Here is a 19,190-nt window from a genome sequence, read left to right on the forward strand (position 1 = left end):
TCCAGATTGCTTGGGGCTTTAAAGGTCAAACTCAACACCTTAGGTTAGTACCTCCTTAATTACTAGGAGACAACCTTTAGAGCACTGGAATAGCATGCTTTTGGCATTACTCAGCAAGCAAGCGTCTGCACTCTGCATTAGTTCATGCTTTGAAATATTCTTGAAGTACAACAGTATATTGGTAGGTCATTAATCTACCCTTACAAAGGCAAATTAAGTTTTGCCTTCAAGAGAAAAAGTTATATTTATCTTACCGTCTGTACAAAATACTCGTGGTGCTTCGTCATATCAGTGATCTATAAAGTCAGGTTAACATGGCCAGATTTTGTACCATGTTAAGGATTCCGATGCAATGACTGGCAAATTTTCTAACCATTTTCTGCAGTTTACCATTGCTGTTCCCATTTGCTCTTGAATAAAACTCAGCATTGCTTTCACATAACTTCTAAGCATATTCTCTGAGATAACAGACATGTCTGAAAATCAGTAAGTGAAAAAAGAAAACCTTCAATCCATTCAAACAACCTTTTTTGTTGTTTTTTCTTACAGTGGTAAATTCTGTATTTTTATATTTTTCTCTGGTAAGTTATTTTTTTCTACATTAGTTTGGTTTCCTTTGATTACAGGGTAAAATCCTTAATTCTCTGCAATAATGTATTAAATAGTGACCAGTTGAAATAACAGTGGTTATTGGTTGCTTCCTGTTCTCCCTGTTTGCATATTTGTGTTTTTCTGTGTAAATATGAAAATAATAATTTAGAACAATTTAGAACAATAAAAGATGCGAATTTGTATTCCTGCCTAGAGTGTACATATCTTCACTTAGCCAAGTTATCCTGGTCAATGGGCAGTATTTCTGAATATTCACCTAAAAAATTAAATAAAGCAAGCCTCTCCTTGAACCTCGCTTGTGGTTAGTCGTGGCTTTGTTAGGCTTGACTTGTAATAATATTCTTTTCTGCTTGCACTTATATACAAATTATTATTTTAATGATCCTTAAGTTTAATTTTGTGCAAATCAGATCTGGGTGGGGGTGGGGGGTTGCTGCCTGTTTTTCATTGTCAAATCAGTTTCTGTCTCTCCTTTTAAAGCCATTTTCCACACACCAGTTCAAATCCCTTACATCAAGAATATGCTCATTTACAAAGATTATAATTGATTTTTTGGCCCCGTTTTTAATACTTTGCACTGTAAATGACGTCCCAGAGGAGAATAATCATCATACAGATGTTTGAAAGCTCCTTCCTGCAGAGTATGGTAATTGAAGTCTATAAAGTGTCATCAGACTGCACGTTGTTTCTAATTAGTACAAAGCAGTTTCTCTTAGCTTTGTATAGTTTTACTGGCCTCCTTCCTTCATTATTTTACCAGCTGGCTAGTAAATCTTGTCACTTACACAAAAACCAGATGAAAAAGCATGAAATTTTTCTGGGTGGTTCATAGTGTCTTGCTTTCCTTCACCTAAAACATCAATTTTTATATGGTTTGATGCTGACTTTCTGAAGCTGTCAGTGTGCTTTTAGCTTCAGCTGGCCAGGTACTACTCTTGACATCTTTCAAAAGACTCTTCATCTCCCATCATCAGGAGGAACATTAGTGCAACAATAAATTTCTTTCCTCATAATAGGGCCTTTATGATAATGATTCTCCTTTGTCTGTTTTCTGAAAAAGGAACTTTTTTAGTGACTCCTTAATGATTGGATGTTTATGGCAGACAGTTTCCCAGGGTATACTTGGAACCAGCAATAGTGGGATGGAAGTGGGCAGATACAAGAATTTCTTCTGTTGAAAGGAGCTCAAAAATCCGTGCAAAATCTTTGGGAAAGAGGCTTTACTGCCTGTTTCAGCTTCCCTGTGTGACTGTACTTGGGTACAGGTCAAATCCTGAGGTCCTTATTGAGGGCTGGATTGTGCCTCCAAAACTGTACCTCCCTCTGGGAGGTTAATTTAGCTTAGAGCAGTGTCCCTGTATTTCCTCATGTCTTGCTGCAAGCTTTTTGCCTTACATCATCTAGGAGGTTATAGGACTTTAAAGACAGAGCTAAAGAATTTGCAGGCCCAGACATCTGTTCTAAGCATACGGAAAGCTGAAATAAGAGCTAGCTCCTTTTGTAACAAGACTGAGTCAGGACTCCTGTTGATTTCTCTTTTTATTATTTTTTAAGGTGAAATTTGTATTTCTCCCTTATGTGTAGAAAAACGCCTTGTCTGAATGTTCAGGTAGCACATCCAAAATTTGTCGTGATGCATTGCTTACACAGTTTCTTATTGATTCCAATTGAATGACTCTCCAATAATGTTAAAGTCTACATTTTGCTTGGAAATTGAGGAGGTTCAAGAACACCTACATGAACAGCTAACAGACAATAATTTGTTGAGCTGACGTATATTCTAAGGCACCAAAATAAGATTTAGGAGGCTGATTGGATCCTCTCCAAGTCACAGCATCCTGAGGAAATAATTTTGTTTCTACAAAATTTCTGTGTTTGGGAAGAAAACAATATGCAACAGCTATGACATGGAGAAGGCCTGTAGTGTAAATAATTACAGAACTCCTCCTTACTGGTTTCAGTGGAAAGTATGTTTAATACTAACAATGTATTTAATACAATATTGCTTCACACCGGACCCTCCAGTTTGTGCAAAGTGTGTGTAGAAGCAAACTTCTTTCTCACACGAATTAGCTGCTAATTGTGCAAGCTCATGCAAGGCTATTTAACTAAAACCAGCATGTATTTGATCTGAGGTGATGTTCATAGCAAAGTGCAGTGACATGTTGCTTTCTGAAGTAAAAAGAGTTTATTTGCTACTTTGCTGATAAGTATCGCATCACTTAGGGATAACAACATGAAATAAAAATGTTGTTGTAGTGAGCCAGTTTCTTCCAGAGTTAAGAAATGGTGTCTGGGTCTGCATCTGTCCCCTTCACCGCAGTGTGAGGTCTAGTGGCAACAGAAAGCTGGGGAACACGATGTCTCTCTCCACTCAACCAGCCTTTGGCAAATTTTCCAGCATCTTCTCTGTGGTTCTGACTTGGGTAAAACTTTCCCCTTATCACGGTCTTTTGAACAACTAACCAGTGTGTTCCTCTACTGCTTTGCCTCGGAGAAACCTGTCAACACCTTTACTCTTCATTCTGTGTTTAATGGATACGTCAACACTGCTTAATGGAGGATGGTGGAAAGGTATGTTTTGTAGTTAGCTCTGAACGTGGCGGTGGGTCCTGACAGCAGTGGTGTCTCGGGCACAGTGTTGGGCTAATGTTATATTGGCTCTGATGCCAATTCTGCCAGGACTAGCTCAGATATTCCTCTGCAGCGCTCTTCTGCAATGCATGAATACACCCTCGTGCAAACAAAAATTCAGAAGCATCTCAACTACATATCCATCGTTTATAATTATAGTGGGATTAAAATAGACTCGAGGCTTCGGTTGGCCTCATGCCTCAGCACTGCTGTATTGCAGCAAAGGCTGCTCTGCTTTCAGAGCACAGCAATAATTACTGTGGACTGCGTTTTAACAGCCGGCGATGATTGCAAGGCACAGATTCGAGGATATTGGAAGGAGGGTGGAAGCCTTGCACTTCTATCAAGGGCTTGGATGTCTAAATGTTATCTGTGTGGGCTGCAAACGATAAGGCTCACGGAGGCATGGCCTTGAGGAAGGTTCCTGCAGATTCGTGAGCCATCACCATATGCTTTGAAGCCCCCCTGATCCGGGGAGGCTCCTAAGAAAATTCCTCTATCAATCTTTGTAAAGGAGATAGAAATCTGACCTACTGATGTTTGTTTTTCCAGACTATTTTGTTTTTAACTTTTCAGCTGTAGTGGTATGCTGGCAGAAGCTATGTTTTGCATGTAACCTTTTGATGAAGAAGGAACGATGTGCTTAGTGTTAAAACATGATAGGCTTGAAGGTTTGAAGTCCATGTTTCCCCAGTTGTGAATGCAGTGGGAAGGGTCTGTGTTCTCCCTTGCAATATTGTATTATTAGACTGGAAAGAGCTTTTAGGGCTGTTTTACGTAATTACTGCGTTGTCTGCATGTGGCTACATTCCTGAAAAGTAAAAAAATCTGAAACTGCCTGACCAGCAAGCAGTTGCTGTTTTAGACATTGTCTGTAGCATTTCTAATCTATGCTGATCCAGTCCTGTTATGTAATTGATGTCCTTTGGGACTACCCCAAAACGTGGATGTTTATTTCCTGGGGCTGTTAACAGCGTTTGAAGTTTCTTTATCAGACACAGACTAGGGAAAGGTGCATTGATTTTTAATGTGTTCTTTTCTTTAAGTATTTTCTTTTAATGAGTAATTATAGAAAAATGATACATTTAAACTTGAGGGCAAAATTATCGTTGGATTTTGCACACTCCAGCTATCTAGAATTGAATCTTTCAGGGCCAAGAGTTCCTCTAGTTCCTGACATAACAGGGTGATTTAGCACGCCCTTCATTTTAAGCACGAGTGATCCCATCTTTCCTCACATTTTACTTTGAGATAGATAGATAGATATATATAAACAAAAATAAAGACTTTGGCCTTTCATGAATTGAACCATATGAGATGAGCTTTTAGACCAATGTAAAGTTGTGTAAGCCACTACTGAATTTTAATATTATGTTATTTCCACACTCATATCAAACCTTAAAGCAGTGGGGTTGATAGTAAAGCTGATACAGAACAGTTGTCCTGTTCATTTTTAGACGAGATTAGTAGCAGCCCTTGGTGTTCTATCAGTAGCAGCAACCCATGATAGCACCAAAAGATCTGATTTTTCTGGTCTTGGGATCATTATATAAACGTACCGAAGATATCTTGATGCAAATAAGAAGAACTAATAGCAAGATCTTTGAGCTTAGCTTTGGTTTACACACCTAAGCCAGCTACGCTACCTGGGTAATTCTGAGAGGTCACAAACACTGATTTTAAAGGATGCTTAGAATGGATGTAATGTATTATGATGTGCGTGATCTTAATCGAAGAAGTGTTAGGCACTCCTAGAAGTTCCACAGTTACATGATCTTGTGACAGACCCAGAGGCAAATTCAGAGTTGTCAGCTGAATTGCCTTTGGAGCCTGCCAAGCAAACAGATGCTAATGTTAGATAAGTATCTACAGGGCTTGGCATGGAGCTCCAGTGACAGCCAACAAGCCCTGTGTGTGACCTTAGCTTGCTGGTCCTCTGCTGGGAGTCACAGAGGACATGCCCAGTGATGTCTAAGTTAGAGCTGTATCTTGCTCACGGTATTTGGATCTTGTAGTCAAAGTGTCTGAGCAGTAGGTTTAAACACTGCTATCTACCCTTGTGCGTTAAGATTGAAAAAGCAAATGTGATTTGTTTTCCCTGTGCTAGTTCTACAGGCTCTGGAGCCCCTTGTACTCTGGGGAACCCCTGCCTCTGCCAGGTGTAGCAGAAAACCCCAATATAGTGTAACACAGCGGAGCGTGAGCATTGTTAGTCTATGTGCTACACTGATTCCTATGGGCTGCAGTCACTAAGTACATCTGCCCGAGTGAATGGAGTGTTTGGGAGCACTGTGACCAGCTGGCACGAAGGGACCCATGACTGTGAGGGTGACATTCCACTGTTTCCACAACGTGGTGGCTGCGTGCGTGGCTACCTGTTGAGAAATGTCCCCGGCTTGTGATAACCCCTGAGCCATGCCGAAGTGGTGCTTGGGGGAGAGCAGTTTATCACGGCCAAAAGCCTGTCAAGGTCCACTCTTAGCAGTTTAATGGTACGAATCACAGCACTGCAATGCCCAAGAATGTCCTGGAGCTCTCCTCCATTTACCAGTGCAGATATGGCTGTTGTGTCTCTGCTTTCCTTGTCATTTCTCTGTGCTTAAAGACTCTGGCTCTAGCCCAGCTTCTGGCTCCAGCCCTTCATGATTTTTAAGATTATATCCCCCCCACTTCACCCAAAAGCCTACTCACTGGGGCTTTTTCTTCCTTGATGCATGCTATTGTGAGGCTTTGTTTGTATCGGTATACTCATTTAACAACATGCACACTCATTTGAAGTGAATACAGGAACGTTTAAGTCTCTAGACAAGTGATTAAGAGCTTTATTAAATAGAAATGTTTTGCTGAGCCACAGCCTGGATTATCCGTCCCTTAGTATGTATATAATCAAAACTGCTTCTCTGATCTTGGATAAAAACTCTGGAGGATCTGTTTCATTTTTTTTCTTTGTGTAAAATGGGAATGCTAACACTTCCTTACTGACTTCCTTGGGTTGCTGGAGGGTTTAATGCCTGGAAAGCGCTTTGAACATGAGAACTGCTGTGACAGAATTACTGAGAGCTTCGCTTCTGGAATTTAATTGCTCAGTTAAAGGGGAAAAAAGGAAAAAAGAGCACAGAACCAGCTGGCAGTGAAATTCTATTGAAGTTTATATGTAATACAAGGGAAATAACATTCATTTTGAATCTGGTTATTCAGGATTGTATTTTAAATTTTGGATGACTTTTCATTAGTCTTTGATATAATTTAAATTAATGATTTTCCTTTAAAATTCTAAATATGGGTGGGATATTTTTGTCTTTGTTTTATAATAGCCTTTTAGCATAACTTGATGTTTGCTTATTGTAGAACATTGCAAGGATTATGCACAAGCATAATCACTTCTGACAGTGAAAGCAAAATTAGTATATTTTAATAATTTGTACACTTTCCATTTTTGGCATTTATTTGCTCCGAAATAAGGGGTGAGGCTCAAGGTCTTTCTGTGCTCTCAATACAACCCGGTTGCCTAGCATTTTTAACACTTGGCAGCACCATTTCTAATCTGTCTTTTGCTGGCAGCCGGGCTCTGCAGCTCCTCGGTGGGAAGTAACATGGAGCTGAGCAGAAGCCCCCAGCTCAGGCAGGCTTCCTTCTGTGAGTACCAGTATAAACCCCACTCTGGATATCTTAAATACATAATGTGATGGCCATGGTGATTTTTTTCCTTTTTGCCCTTCAGCGTTGGTTGGTAAGAGGAATGAACTGGCACGTTTCCTAATTGCGCTGTTGTGGAGTGTTTTAAGCCTGTTGCTGAATCCTTAGCTTAGATCACTGCCTTATCTGACAGCAAATGCAGAAAGAAAGAAAAAAACCAACTGTTCAGATGCTTTATTTTTCCCAGAAATCTCAGGAAAATAAATTGCTAGTGTGTGTTACACAGGGGTAAGCTGTGGAGAAGCTTTTTGGGGATATGGAGTTTAGAAGCTTTCTGTGAATATCTTTATGGTAAAAAAGAGGTTGATCTGCAGTGTTCCCTTGGTTTTCAGTGTTGCTTTTAAGAATAGCTATGAGAGGTGTTACCAAATGGCTTAGTATTACTGAAGGTGAAAGGCTTTCCAGTGAGTTTTCCAGTTTGTTCAGGCTGAACAGGATGGAGGAATCGGTGCTTCCCAAGTTTGGCTGCTCTGGACATCCCTAGCAGCGGAGGTACCTGCCTGAAGCAGAGTTGGCCCCTGCGTTGCCTGGAAGTGCCCAGGGAGGACTCCCAGGCTCATGGCACTGAGAACCTGCTCCACCACTGCAGGTGATGCACTGCTACTATTTGGGAGCCCCTAAATAGGTATTAAAAGGAATTATAGCAAGATTTTTATCAGTCCGTTGGGTCTTTCAGATTATGAAGGCCAAGTAATGCACTGACTGACTTCAGTAAGGATAACATTAATGTTAATTAGGCATTCTGCAGAACTAACAACTGAATCTTTGCAACGATCTAAGCAGGTCACCTTGAACATGAAGAAACTGAAGTGCATGTAAACTGTAGCCAAAATTTTGAGAAATGTGTCCTAATTTTCAGCTACACCCCATCTGACAAATGTTCCTTGACCTTATTTACTACCAAAGTAGTGGGAAACTTTCCATTTACCTCAATGGGCAGAAGGCTAAGTCTCTTTGGCCTCTTTTTCTGGAGGCCTTGTACTCTGCAGGGGAGAGATGGGTGCCAGAACCTCTGAAATAAGAGCTTTGAGATTTTTTATTAGTAGTGGAAGTGGGGGGTCACTTTACGAAAGTCTGAATCTCAGTGACTTGCATTCAGTGTGAAGTGGTTTTAGCACAGAACCCAGAAAATCTGTTTTCCATATTTGTGCCGTAGGCAAAAAAAAATTTTTCACATTGACTGTGCTCCAATAGTTGGGTGTCATTTCCTGAATTTCTAATTTGAGAAATGCAGCTAGAAATTAGCATGTGATTAAAAAGCTGTTGAAAACATTTTCTAAGGTCTTAAAATAAATACATAAAAAAATATTGGAGGAAAACCCCAACTCTGTTGAAACTTAAGGCTAGAAACAGTAAATCTCACTGGTCATAGGTGCTCATAGAGGGGGTGAAAATTTTGTATACAGTTTTTAGATTCTGTTTCAAATAAATTCTCTCGTTGGGTGAGCACTGAACCTACATTCAAATGTCCTGAATGGGACGGTGCTTTCCTTGGTCCCTGAGATTATAGAGATGCATGGACCTGTGAAACTCGGCGGTATTGTGATTGTCTAACCAAGGTGTGCACGTGTAGAATTTCTAAAATCCAGAAGTTGGAGATTAGAGATGGAAAAAAGGGAAAGATTTGCTCAGTGCTTGCCAAAGGTTTGCTTTGAGGTTAGGAAATTTGTTGCTTCTATTTTTATTTTTTTTAACTATTATTTACTACCATCCCCACCTGAAGTATTCTCGTTTCAAGCAGCCTTTCAAGAGCTGTTCAGCATTTGACCCTGTGGGTTTGGATTTCACATCGAGGAGAGATTGTTATACTCAGGAAGAAGGTGATAGTTAGCCCGATAAACTTCCTTGCTCTTGCTTGACAGCATTAAATGGAGCTGTTTGGATTTTGCCCTGATATATTTGTCCTTGCTAGCAATGAAGCCAGGCAAGGTGTCAGTTAGGAAAACAACTACGTAAAGTGCAGTGGGGACACATCTCTGGATTTCATTCTGTTATTGATTGATCACCTTGTTTCATTGATCCCTGAAGCGCTCACACTATTAGCATCTATGTTCAAAGTTTGCTTTGGCCAAAGGCAGCTTCCTGTTGTGTTTTGCATTGCCCATCTAACATGCAGCAAACACGTAGATTTTGCAGCAGAAACTTCATCAGGTTTTAAAGCCATAGTAGTCAAGAAAAAAGAAGCAAAATGAAAGATTTGCCAGGGCGACAGATAATCCCAGGGGCAAAGGGGCAGATAGATCCTTCATTTCAAACTGCTTTCTTATCTGCTGCTGTGGCATTTCCTTGTGCTCTTTCATGCTTTCTCAAGCTCTGATGTGTGCATATGCTCTCTCACGTACGCCCTTTCGCGCCCTTTCTGATGCTCTTGCTCATTTTAACACGTTTGGATGCTCTCTCTCTCTCTCTCTCTCTCTCCATTTTGTCCATCCTTGTGCTTGCTTTTCTCTCGTCTGTCCTTCTCATATGGCTGCCCAACTGTGTACTGGCTTGTATCCTGTGTTGTTTTGGTGACTTGGGAGAGGTGATCAGGTAGTTTATGTGTAAGTCAACAAAATGTCTTGCTTACCAGTAGAGTGGAGTTGGCTTTCTGGTGTGTTGGCTTTTAGGGTTAAGTTTTGGACCCAGCCCTGGCTGTTAGCAGTGTGGAGACTTTGCATTGTGTTTACTTGAATTTTGAGGGTTGGTTTCTGGTGTCCTACAGTCCCTGGATCCAAGAATGGTTCATTCTGTGAACCAGAATGAATGCATGTTACAGAATCTGCTACTTGGAGTAGGAAATTGTTCTGTTGTCAAGGATGTCTTTGCCAGCTATTTCAGAAAAGGATTCATCTGATCCTCATACCCTTGAGGTTTTGCATACCTTGTTTTCTAGCTGCTTGAGGAAACCTCTGAAACTTCAGCTTAAAAAAAAAAAGGTAGCAGCCTTTTTCTTTCTGTCCATTTTTTATTTTTTTTTTGGTGTCTAAGCCTAAGCAAAATTCTGACAACACAGCTCAGTGTAATGGTCTTGCCTTCACATGAGATACTGTAATACTGCTCCTCTTTTATCTACCATTTTTCCTTTTGTTTTATGGCTCTCTTTGTTGCAGGCTTCTTTGTTGTTTCTTCCAGATTATGCTCCTCAGGGACTTTTGTATCAGTATGACTGAACATCGCTTGCAGCCATGCCAGATTGCACTGTGATCTTATTGGATTTCACACACCAAGGTTAGGCCAGGTCAGAACTTGGTTGAAATAACGTAGGCTACAAGATTGCCTGCTAGCCACTGGGAACACCCGCAGCAAAAACCTGACCCAGATGCTGATTCAGTCAGCCCAGGCCGACAGCGTGGCCACGCTGATTGCCGTGGCTGGGATATAAAGGAGAAGTTCTGACCTGTTCTGGCTGGTAGGATTTCACAGTTGCTTTTGTTTTGGTTTTTTTTTTTTTTGAGAAAAGTACTTACGTTAATTCCAGTGTTCTGGCCTGTTCCAAATCCTTTAATTCTCTATCAGGATTACGCTGCAATTCAACAAAATATTATATTCTCTGATCTTCTTTTCCCTGTGTGGTTGCGTGATGTTGTTTGCCCTCAAAACTTGCTACTGCTGTCCCAAAAGCTGCATTTCTGTGCTGAGTGGAATAGTTACGAAATTTTCTTTGCTTTCCTGATCTTCTGAAGCAAAATAAAGTATACCAGAGCCTTCAAATAAAGGGCCCCAGAAAGGTAGAAATTATTAGTAGAAGTAACCTATAGAAAATTATACTTGAGCTTTTCTTAGAGTTGCTTGAGGTTTCTGACCAAAAGACTGTATGAAGATGTGTAAGTCTGTTCAGATTTTACTTCACTAAGTGCATACTAGGTGGAAAATGGCATGCAGATGTGCTAGAGTGCCCCAAAATAATGCAAATATTTATTATATAGATAAGGCTTTTCTAATTATTGTAAAGGTATTTGGACCTGTTTGTGTTCTATAGGAATAAGCTATTAAAATCCCTTAAACTACTCCTGTAAGAGGCTAGGAAGTGACCATTGAAAAGTATGTGGTGGTGTGAAATAAAGGCCAGAATTAATTTGGGCGGCGTGTACCAACCTTTGTTTCACCCTGCACTGAGCCTGAGGGAGGGCTGCTGGAGGGTTCATTTGCCTGCATCCGTGCTGGAACAACACTCATGAAGCTGAGGGAAGAGCGGTACAGTCAGCTAGAGGTACTTGATGTGCACACATGTACATTGATGGACTTAGATCTAATAGAAAAGCTGAATATATCTCGCTGAACAGCAGCTGTTGGGTACAACATAACCAGTAAGCACATTTAAAGAGTATAAATTGTGAAGCTGTAGAGGAATTAGTTAATGAGGTACAAAAGCGCAGAGGTGCCTAGAAGTCAGGGAATTAAATACTCCAGACTGGATCAGGAAAAACTTTCTGTCAGTTTAAGCTGTAGAGGGATGTGTTGTCTTTCTATGAATATGTAATATTAGTCTGAGGTATGAAGTCTAATGCGTTGTACCTGCTGGAACAATTTGCCGTGGCAGGATGTGGAAGAGGTGACCAGGTGTATACCCCCTGCAGTATTTTCATCCTTTGAAGGTTTTCAGTTTGCTTTTCTCAGTCAGCATTGGTATTTTGAGTGTCCAAGGTGTGCTTTTTAACTGAGTGAAAATGTTGAGCATCGTGACTTTTAAATCCAAGTGTATATACATTTCTGCGTAGACAGAATGGGGAATTTAAAAATGGAGTAGGAAGATTAATATTGGATAAAAATTAGGATTTGCAATCTGATTGGAAGGATTTGCCTGTTGGCATTGAGGTTACCCATAATTCTTCGTTATAGGTAAATTATCTGTGTCTCTGATAATCCTAATGGTTAGTGCAAAGCTTGGCACTGCCAGCAGAGATACGGAAGGCGTAGTGCAGAAGAAGGCTGGAAGGAGTCTTTCATCTCTGCCATCCCTTGGCGAGGGCTTACTGTACATGCAAATTCATCAGCTCTTCCATTGTGGAGCATTTATATATCCTGGACAGGGTGAAATCTGGCAGTTAATTGCTTGGTACACTCAGGGGGCCATTCTCCAATGGAAGAATCTGCAGGATGGGACCGTAGTGGCTGATGTTGCTACAGCATTAAGAAATGTGTAGGGGAATGTTCTGCAGAAGGGTATGAAGAGCTTTGTTGATTGATTCTGTTCCTACCTCCACTGCCTTAGGAAGACCCAGCCTGGCTAATCTTCCTTATGAAAACAGCATGACTAATGTTCACCAGCTAACAGATATGCTGGATAAGATTTTTTGGGGGGGCTGCTGTTTTCAGCTGTTATTTACAGGATCAATAAAAGTGATTTTCCAATTCAAGGATAATTTTTTACCAACAAGCTGCATAGCCTCTAAGGTCAGAATATTGGATCTGCTCTTTTTCAGAACAAGTTAATTTAAAAATGATAGGTAGTTTCCAGTTCAGAATTAGTTTTTCTAATAGAAAGGAGGGATGCATCTGGAGAAAACACCTTGGGGAGAGGAGAGTTTTGCCTCAGAGCAACATCATTAAACACTGCCCACAGATTCTTAATGTTTTAGCTGCTTTTCTTTAAACAATAACCACTGAACTGCACACAATACTTTAGTTACAAATGCAATATAATAATAAAATGCAGGGCTGTTTTATTATAACCCTGGTTCAGTTACTATTGAAGTCTGCAGATACTCCTGTGGACTTTACTGGGCATTGGCCGATACCCTCTGTAAAGTGCAATACAATATTCTGTGACCATTGTGACCACAGAGAAGAGTATTTCATGCCATTGTGGAACTATTCCACGTCAATAGCAAGTGTATTCACACATACAAGTTGTGTGAATACATGCTGTTCATTCCTTTTGCACAGTTATTTTATCTGACTCTTTTGTGACCTGTTGAGAAAATCACGTATACATTACACATGCGCCCACATACATGCATAAATACACACATATTTTAATAGATATTACATTCCTCCCCTCTGCATTTACCCTTCTACCCCACTGCACACTTAAGGTAAGAGTCACCATTCTAAAAGGACTGGCAGTATCTTCTGCAGTTCTGCCTGTATGGCTGGGATAAGATACAACTTTAAATGAGTAAAATGATGCAGGTATGATTTTATAAGCAGGAGCTCACGTCTACTATCAGTATGAATTTTGCAGGATAAGAACAAAATAGCCAAGAAATGTTCTTCCACTGGAAGCACTACAAATGAACTTTACATGCCAGAAAAGTTGATTAGATTTTTAGATTTAAAACAAATAGCGATTTTTTAAATCAAACTCAACCCATCCCAAGCCCCAGAGCGTCACCAACCATAAGCAGAGTCTCTCTACTCTTACTGAACTCTAAAAGACTAGGGCTTTTGGGGTTGTTGCCTATAAAATACAGTCTGTGGATGTCCACATAAAAATAAGGTGCCATTAACTTTGAGAAGGTTAGGGTTCAAACCCAAAATATTGTAAGTCATCATGTTCCATTTTTCTCAAAGTCTACACATCCATGGATTTTATTGAGCAAAAAAGAAAATGATATACATGCTTTATGATTCCCCCTTCCTCCTTTATATATGTAGCATGTGGAGGAAAAAAAGAGGAAGGTTGGTCGATTGGTTTGTTTGGTTTTGTTATTTTTTTTTTAGACAGAACAATTTGATGGTGAAGATTTCTTAAAAAAAAATGAAAAGATGTATTTCTTTACCATGATTAAAGTTTTCCTTTTTTAGATGGTGAATTGTTTATAACATTCCAGTAAGAATTCGGCTTTTGTATGGCTGTGTTGCTGATGAGAGAGCTACTGGCAATAGAAGCTTTCTACCACTCAACTGCTAGTTTATTAAAAGAATAATAGGAACAGATGTTTTCAGTTCATAAAATGTATCAAGTAAATGGTACATCCACTTGTTATTTCAATTCCTTTGAATTTTAGTGAACTCATTTGGGGCTAGGTTTTCAAAAGAGCTTAGCCCACTGTCACCTCATTGTTCTCAGTATAAACTGATGGGTGATGAATGTGTTTGAAAACCACAGCTTTTTATGCCTAAAGGGGAGCTGCTAACTACTGACACTTCTGAAAATCTGGTCCATGTTTCTGATGAGTGAATGCTGATCATTATAGAGGATTCATATATGCAATCTCTGAGTAATACCCTGCATTTGTCTGCGATTGTATATATGATGGATTCTTAATTTACTATTGCACTAGGCATTTTAATTTAAATTATGCTAATAGTGCAGGATTAACTGTGGATTATGATTCTAGCATTTACCGTCATACAAACAGAAGAACCGGTTCTTTTGCTCCTGCAGTCTCTTTCTCCCTTCTCATCCTGATGTGTTGTAATTTGTACTCAAGTCTGGCCTCAGGTTTTGATGAGGTTTCTTGTTTAAGCTGATGCAATTGCTTAGGGAAAGGGAGTTGTTGAAAATTAGAAAAAGAAGAGGCTGGGATCTTTTTATCTTCTGATAACACGTTTTTATGCTACTGAAATCATTTACCAAAAAACGCTGATTTGAATGGGCTCTTGGCAGCATCGCGCAGTGAGCAGTTCTGGTTTTGCCTTCATTCCTCTGTGGTAGGACAAGCGATGTGTACTTTGCTTTTGTGCTCTTGGCTCAAACACATATTTGAGAAAATTAGCGCTAGGGGGTTATATTGAAACCCTCATAAAGGGTGGAGAATAAATAATACCTACAACAGGACTGAGATGTCATGTTGGTCCTTGCTAGAGGAAGTAGCAGGGGGCCAATGCTGTTGCGGTCTCCAGTACTGAAAAAAGCTTTGTAGCAGCCTGAGATTGCTCTTATTGAAGCATAACCTCTCCAGAGATCTCTTCCACTCCCAAACTGCAGATGTGCTGGAAACACAAATTTGCCTCGTTATGTTTGCACTTGTTTCATTGTGTAGCAACCTCGGATTGTAATGGCATGCAGCCTGTTTGCATTAGTGACTTGCCGTTGAATTCATCTGTATTCCTTCAAATCCCTCATTTGTTGCATTTTTTGTGGAGTGCTTGATATTTCTAATGGCTGTGTGTTGTAGTAGCAGTCTAAAATTTGCCTTTTTTCTCTTTTTCCCCTCCAGCTGATATTATTTCTACAGTTGAGTTCAACCACACTGGAGAACTGCTGGCTACTGGTGACAAGGGGGGTCGGGTTGTTATATTCCAAAGGGAACCTGAGGTATGTGAGTTACCAGTGTAGTCCTTAATAGCTTGCTAAAACCTAGCTTTATTTTTAATACTTTAATTGGATGTAGCTAGCAAACTTCTTTAAATTCTGAAGATTCGGTAAAACAGGATGCTGCCTCTTTGGAGAGGAAGTGAAAGAGGATAAGCATCTTTTACTCAGTAGTTTGCTGTCCCAAGCAAAAGTGCTTCAAAGCTAAGAAAAAAGAAGGTTGTTTTTGATTTACTTCTACATTGTTGTAATAGCTTTTGCCTGTTTGATGGAACCATTCCATTTAAAACAATGCCTTTGCTGTGATACCTTTGTGTTTCACTTTTAAATTCAGTCCATCTGCAGTATCTTCTGTAGAAAGCTTTCCTGAATAATTGACTTTTCTTCAAAAATTCTGCCTTTTATTAAATGTTGCTTCAATACTTACAGGAAATTTCATTTCTGTAGAAGCAAATCTATCAATATCATGTTTTAAATGAGAAATTAAATTACATTTTCCATATTTTTATATTTATAAGGCTGCTTATACAGCTTTCCTAAGCCATGGAGATATATTGTCATCATAAACCTCAAGTTTTTGTTGTTCTTATTCTCCATAGAGTAAAAATGAGCCTTACAATCAGGGGGAGTACAATGTTTACAGCACTTTCCAGAGCCATGAACCTGAATTTGATTATTTGAAGAGCTTGGAGATAGAAGAGAAAATAAACAAGATCAAGTGGTTACCACAGCAAAATGCAGCTCACTCACTCTTATCAACAAATGGTAAGATAGATGAGAGTATATAGGACATACCAGCTTTTTGCTCTTGTGCATTTTTGTGCTGACTGTATATTTATCTGTTCATTTTAATCTATTCTTTTCATAATTTCCTGCTTCAGAGTTTGCCAACTGTCATACTGACTCTGATATCTTGTTATTTATGTATTTTATTCATAGTCATAGGGTTTTTCCTATTGACTATCCATATACAGTTAGAGAGCTATCCATTTTAGCTATTAACATGCAGTGCTATCCTGAAATAAATTTTGTGACAAGGCGTCACCTTACTCAGCAGTTGTGTTTCACTGGGGATTTAGAATTTTGTCTGCTGCATTTGTCATAACTTACATTCTTTGTAGATGTGTAAATGAATGCAGGTGAGAGAGATGAATTTCTTTTTCTTTTCATTCATTATCATCAGAATGGTTTATTTAAGTTCTAAAGAGTTAGACAAATCTTTGGAAGGCATTGGGAATAATAATAGGATATTGATACTGACTCATCTTTCAAACATGCTTAAGGCCTGTTGATTAAAAATATGCATTAAGTTATTGCTAAGAGGGGATATGCAGATGTGACATAGGGGGAAGAAACTGAATGGAGCCTAACAAGTACAGGTGTCATTTAGGAAACATTTTGACACCCACGACCTTTATTAATGCTGGTGATACATGAGACAAAGATATCAAATTTTAAATTCGAGATCTCATTGTAATCAGAAAAGAATTTTTCTTGTAGAAGTTTGAGCGTAATTGGGAATAGCTGATAGAAAAATAGTGTAATCCCACATTTGGGAATTGACGCTTTAGGGCAAAGTGATTATTTCTAGTTAAAATTTATAGCAATAAAGAATATTTACATATATTCTCAGTAGATAGCAAATTATTTAATGTTTTGTAGTGTGTGTTTTCCTTAAAGTTGTCTTTTGACTTTTTAGGGGCACTGTTGCAATATTTGAAATGAAACATATCTGTTATAGCTAGGTGATTTTTGCTAATTTAATGTTTAGTTTGCTAATTATGAAGTTTGGGAGATTACTTCTGTACTTCTCCCTTCGTCAAAACATCCCTTCTTCTTCAGATAACTTGAACTAAGAATGGCTTCTTCCATGTGCATGATACAAAAGCAGATTATTAAAAGTAAACCTCTCCCTTTTAATTTTGAAGTTTGAGCTTGGAAACACTGAGGAATACCACCGAGCCCTCAGAGACGCTGCTTTTACAGTTGGCCTAATAGATGTTTATGTCAGTTTTCTGGTTGATACTTGTATGGGGGGGGAGAAAGGAAGAAATAATCAGTCTTAGTGTTGCTGTCGTTTAAGCCAGTTGCAGCCATCACTGAACAAGGCTAGGATCTGGCAAAATACTTTGGCCTCTGTTTTTCACCCTAATTAACTCTGGAGCATCACAGCAGACCTCATTACGGTGAGGAGAAGAGAAGTGGTGCCACTGGTGTAGCCTTTGGATTTCAGCTTTTCATTGCAAAACATTTTTTTAGGAGGATTCCTAGCTTCCTGGCACAGCAAGGTTGAAGGCTGAAGATTCACCTCTCAGCATGCTTTTAAAGATAGTTTTAACTTTAGGAAACAGAAGGCCCATGTTGAATTCCTCACTGTCTCGCAGGTTACCTGTGAGAAGTCACTGACAATGTATATTAATTCCATGCCTATCAAAAGGGATAAAAGTATTTTCCCTAACTTGTAGAGAATGAAGGTATTAGCTGTCACACATACTCATATTGGGCAGGTTGTAGAAACATCCTGAGTACTGGTTTATATTTACTGATTTCTGAGCCCGATATTTTAATGCAATTTTTCATATTTTGCTCTCTGGTAGTTTAGGTTCTAAAGCAGTTTTGGTCAGAAAAATGAGAACTGTGAAGCAGCATCCTTTCTTTCTGCAGACACAGGTGGACAGTGCCCATTGAGTTTGCTGGGAGGAGCATCCCTCTGTTCAGGGAACATGAGGGGAGAGTCTGTCTAAATCTCACACTCAATGTATGAGACTTAACAGGTCTGCACCTGCCCAAAACTGTTTCCATCCTTCTAAGGAGAACTTTTGTCTGAAGCTGTTCCCACACAGGTCACCTCTCTCAGAGGGGATCTTGGTTCCTTTCCAGTTCACATGTTACCAACAAGTCATCAGCTAAGCTTAGACTGCACCGTCTTAATTTATGGAGGCAGAAGGAAACCACCAAGGCTTTTGAATCCCACTGTGGATTTATAGTGCTTGCAGTTAGCAAATTTCTGGTTTTTGCTGTAAACTGAAATGTTTTTGTAGTATAATAATAAATTACTAGGATTCATTGGTACCTTTCGTACCAGAATATATTAGGGCCACTTTCGATGTGAGTTGCATCGGCTAGATCAGAATTTGGCCCATACAGATCCTTTCATCTGAGGATTTATGACTGCTTACCAGACGTTAATTAATTTAAACTTCACAACACCCTTGAGACAGAATGAATACTGAACCTCACAGAGATGTTTCTATATTTTGTGAAATATAAGCGTGCTTAGAATTTCTAGGCAGTTTTTAAAGTCCGGAGGCAGATGAAGAAGAAGAAAACCAACACATGTGATACCCTTAACTGCTAATAAAATAGTTTTCACTCAGGACAGGGATAGGTTTATCAAGAGCAGTCAAGTCCAACAATGGAGAACTGTTTGTGGTTTTGGTTATAGTTCATTTTATAATGCTGTATTTATAAATTCTAGACTAGGTAAGCAGGAATGCACTATTTACATGTAATAAAAATCCCAAGTGCGTGATATGGCCTGTATGTATTTTTAGTAATTAATTAATGTGACTGATACAAAGGAAATTTATTGAATATTTAAATGGAGCTTTTTAGTTGCAGATTGAAGTAACCTCTTGTTCTGTAGATTGAACAACTGTAATATTTTTTGTTGCTTGAAAATTAGCATATCAATATTGTTAGGAGTTGCATAATGATAAAAAAACTCAGAGTAGTGGAGGGACTGATATTGAAACAAAAAAAGGTCAAAGTTAAAGTTGCTATAGAAATGCAAAGTGATTAATGTAGTCCTATAACCTGCCTTTAAAATGATTTTTTCTAGCATTTGAAAGAAATATTTGGATCAGCCACATTGGGGAAAGAATTATGCTCTTCTATATACTTTGGGAAAGAGGGGTAAAGGAAGAAAGTGGGATGAAATCAGAAATGATGCAGGAACTGAGGTCAATGAAAGCTGCGGTGGCAGCTGAAGTGCAGAAGCTTTGGAAAGGCTTTGGCTGCTTCATGAATAGACGAGTGAAACGACCTTTAGAAGCTTGGAGACAGA

General features: G+C 39.2%; 1 protein-coding gene across 3 annotated transcripts in view; it reads left to right on the forward strand.

Moving 5' to 3' along the window:
* Positions 1-19,190, forward strand: part of PPP2R2C (protein phosphatase 2 regulatory subunit Bgamma) — a 193,354-nt gene that overhangs the window by 122,776 nt on the left and 51,388 nt on the right. For all 3 annotated transcript variants that reach the window (XM_074147135.1, XM_074147137.1, XM_074147136.1), the window contains 2 exons: positions 15,030-15,127; positions 15,724-15,889. In XM_074147135.1, the coding sequence (XP_074003236.1) occupies positions 15,030-15,127; positions 15,724-15,889 (264 nt within the window). The remainder of the gene's footprint in view (positions 1-15,029; positions 15,128-15,723; positions 15,890-19,190) is intronic.

The sequence above is a fragment of the Numenius arquata genome, chromosome 5, assembly GCF_964106895.1.
Source record: "Numenius arquata chromosome 5, bNumArq3.hap1.1, whole genome shotgun sequence".
Classification (NCBI taxonomy): domain Eukaryota; kingdom Metazoa; phylum Chordata; class Aves; order Charadriiformes; family Scolopacidae; genus Numenius; species Numenius arquata.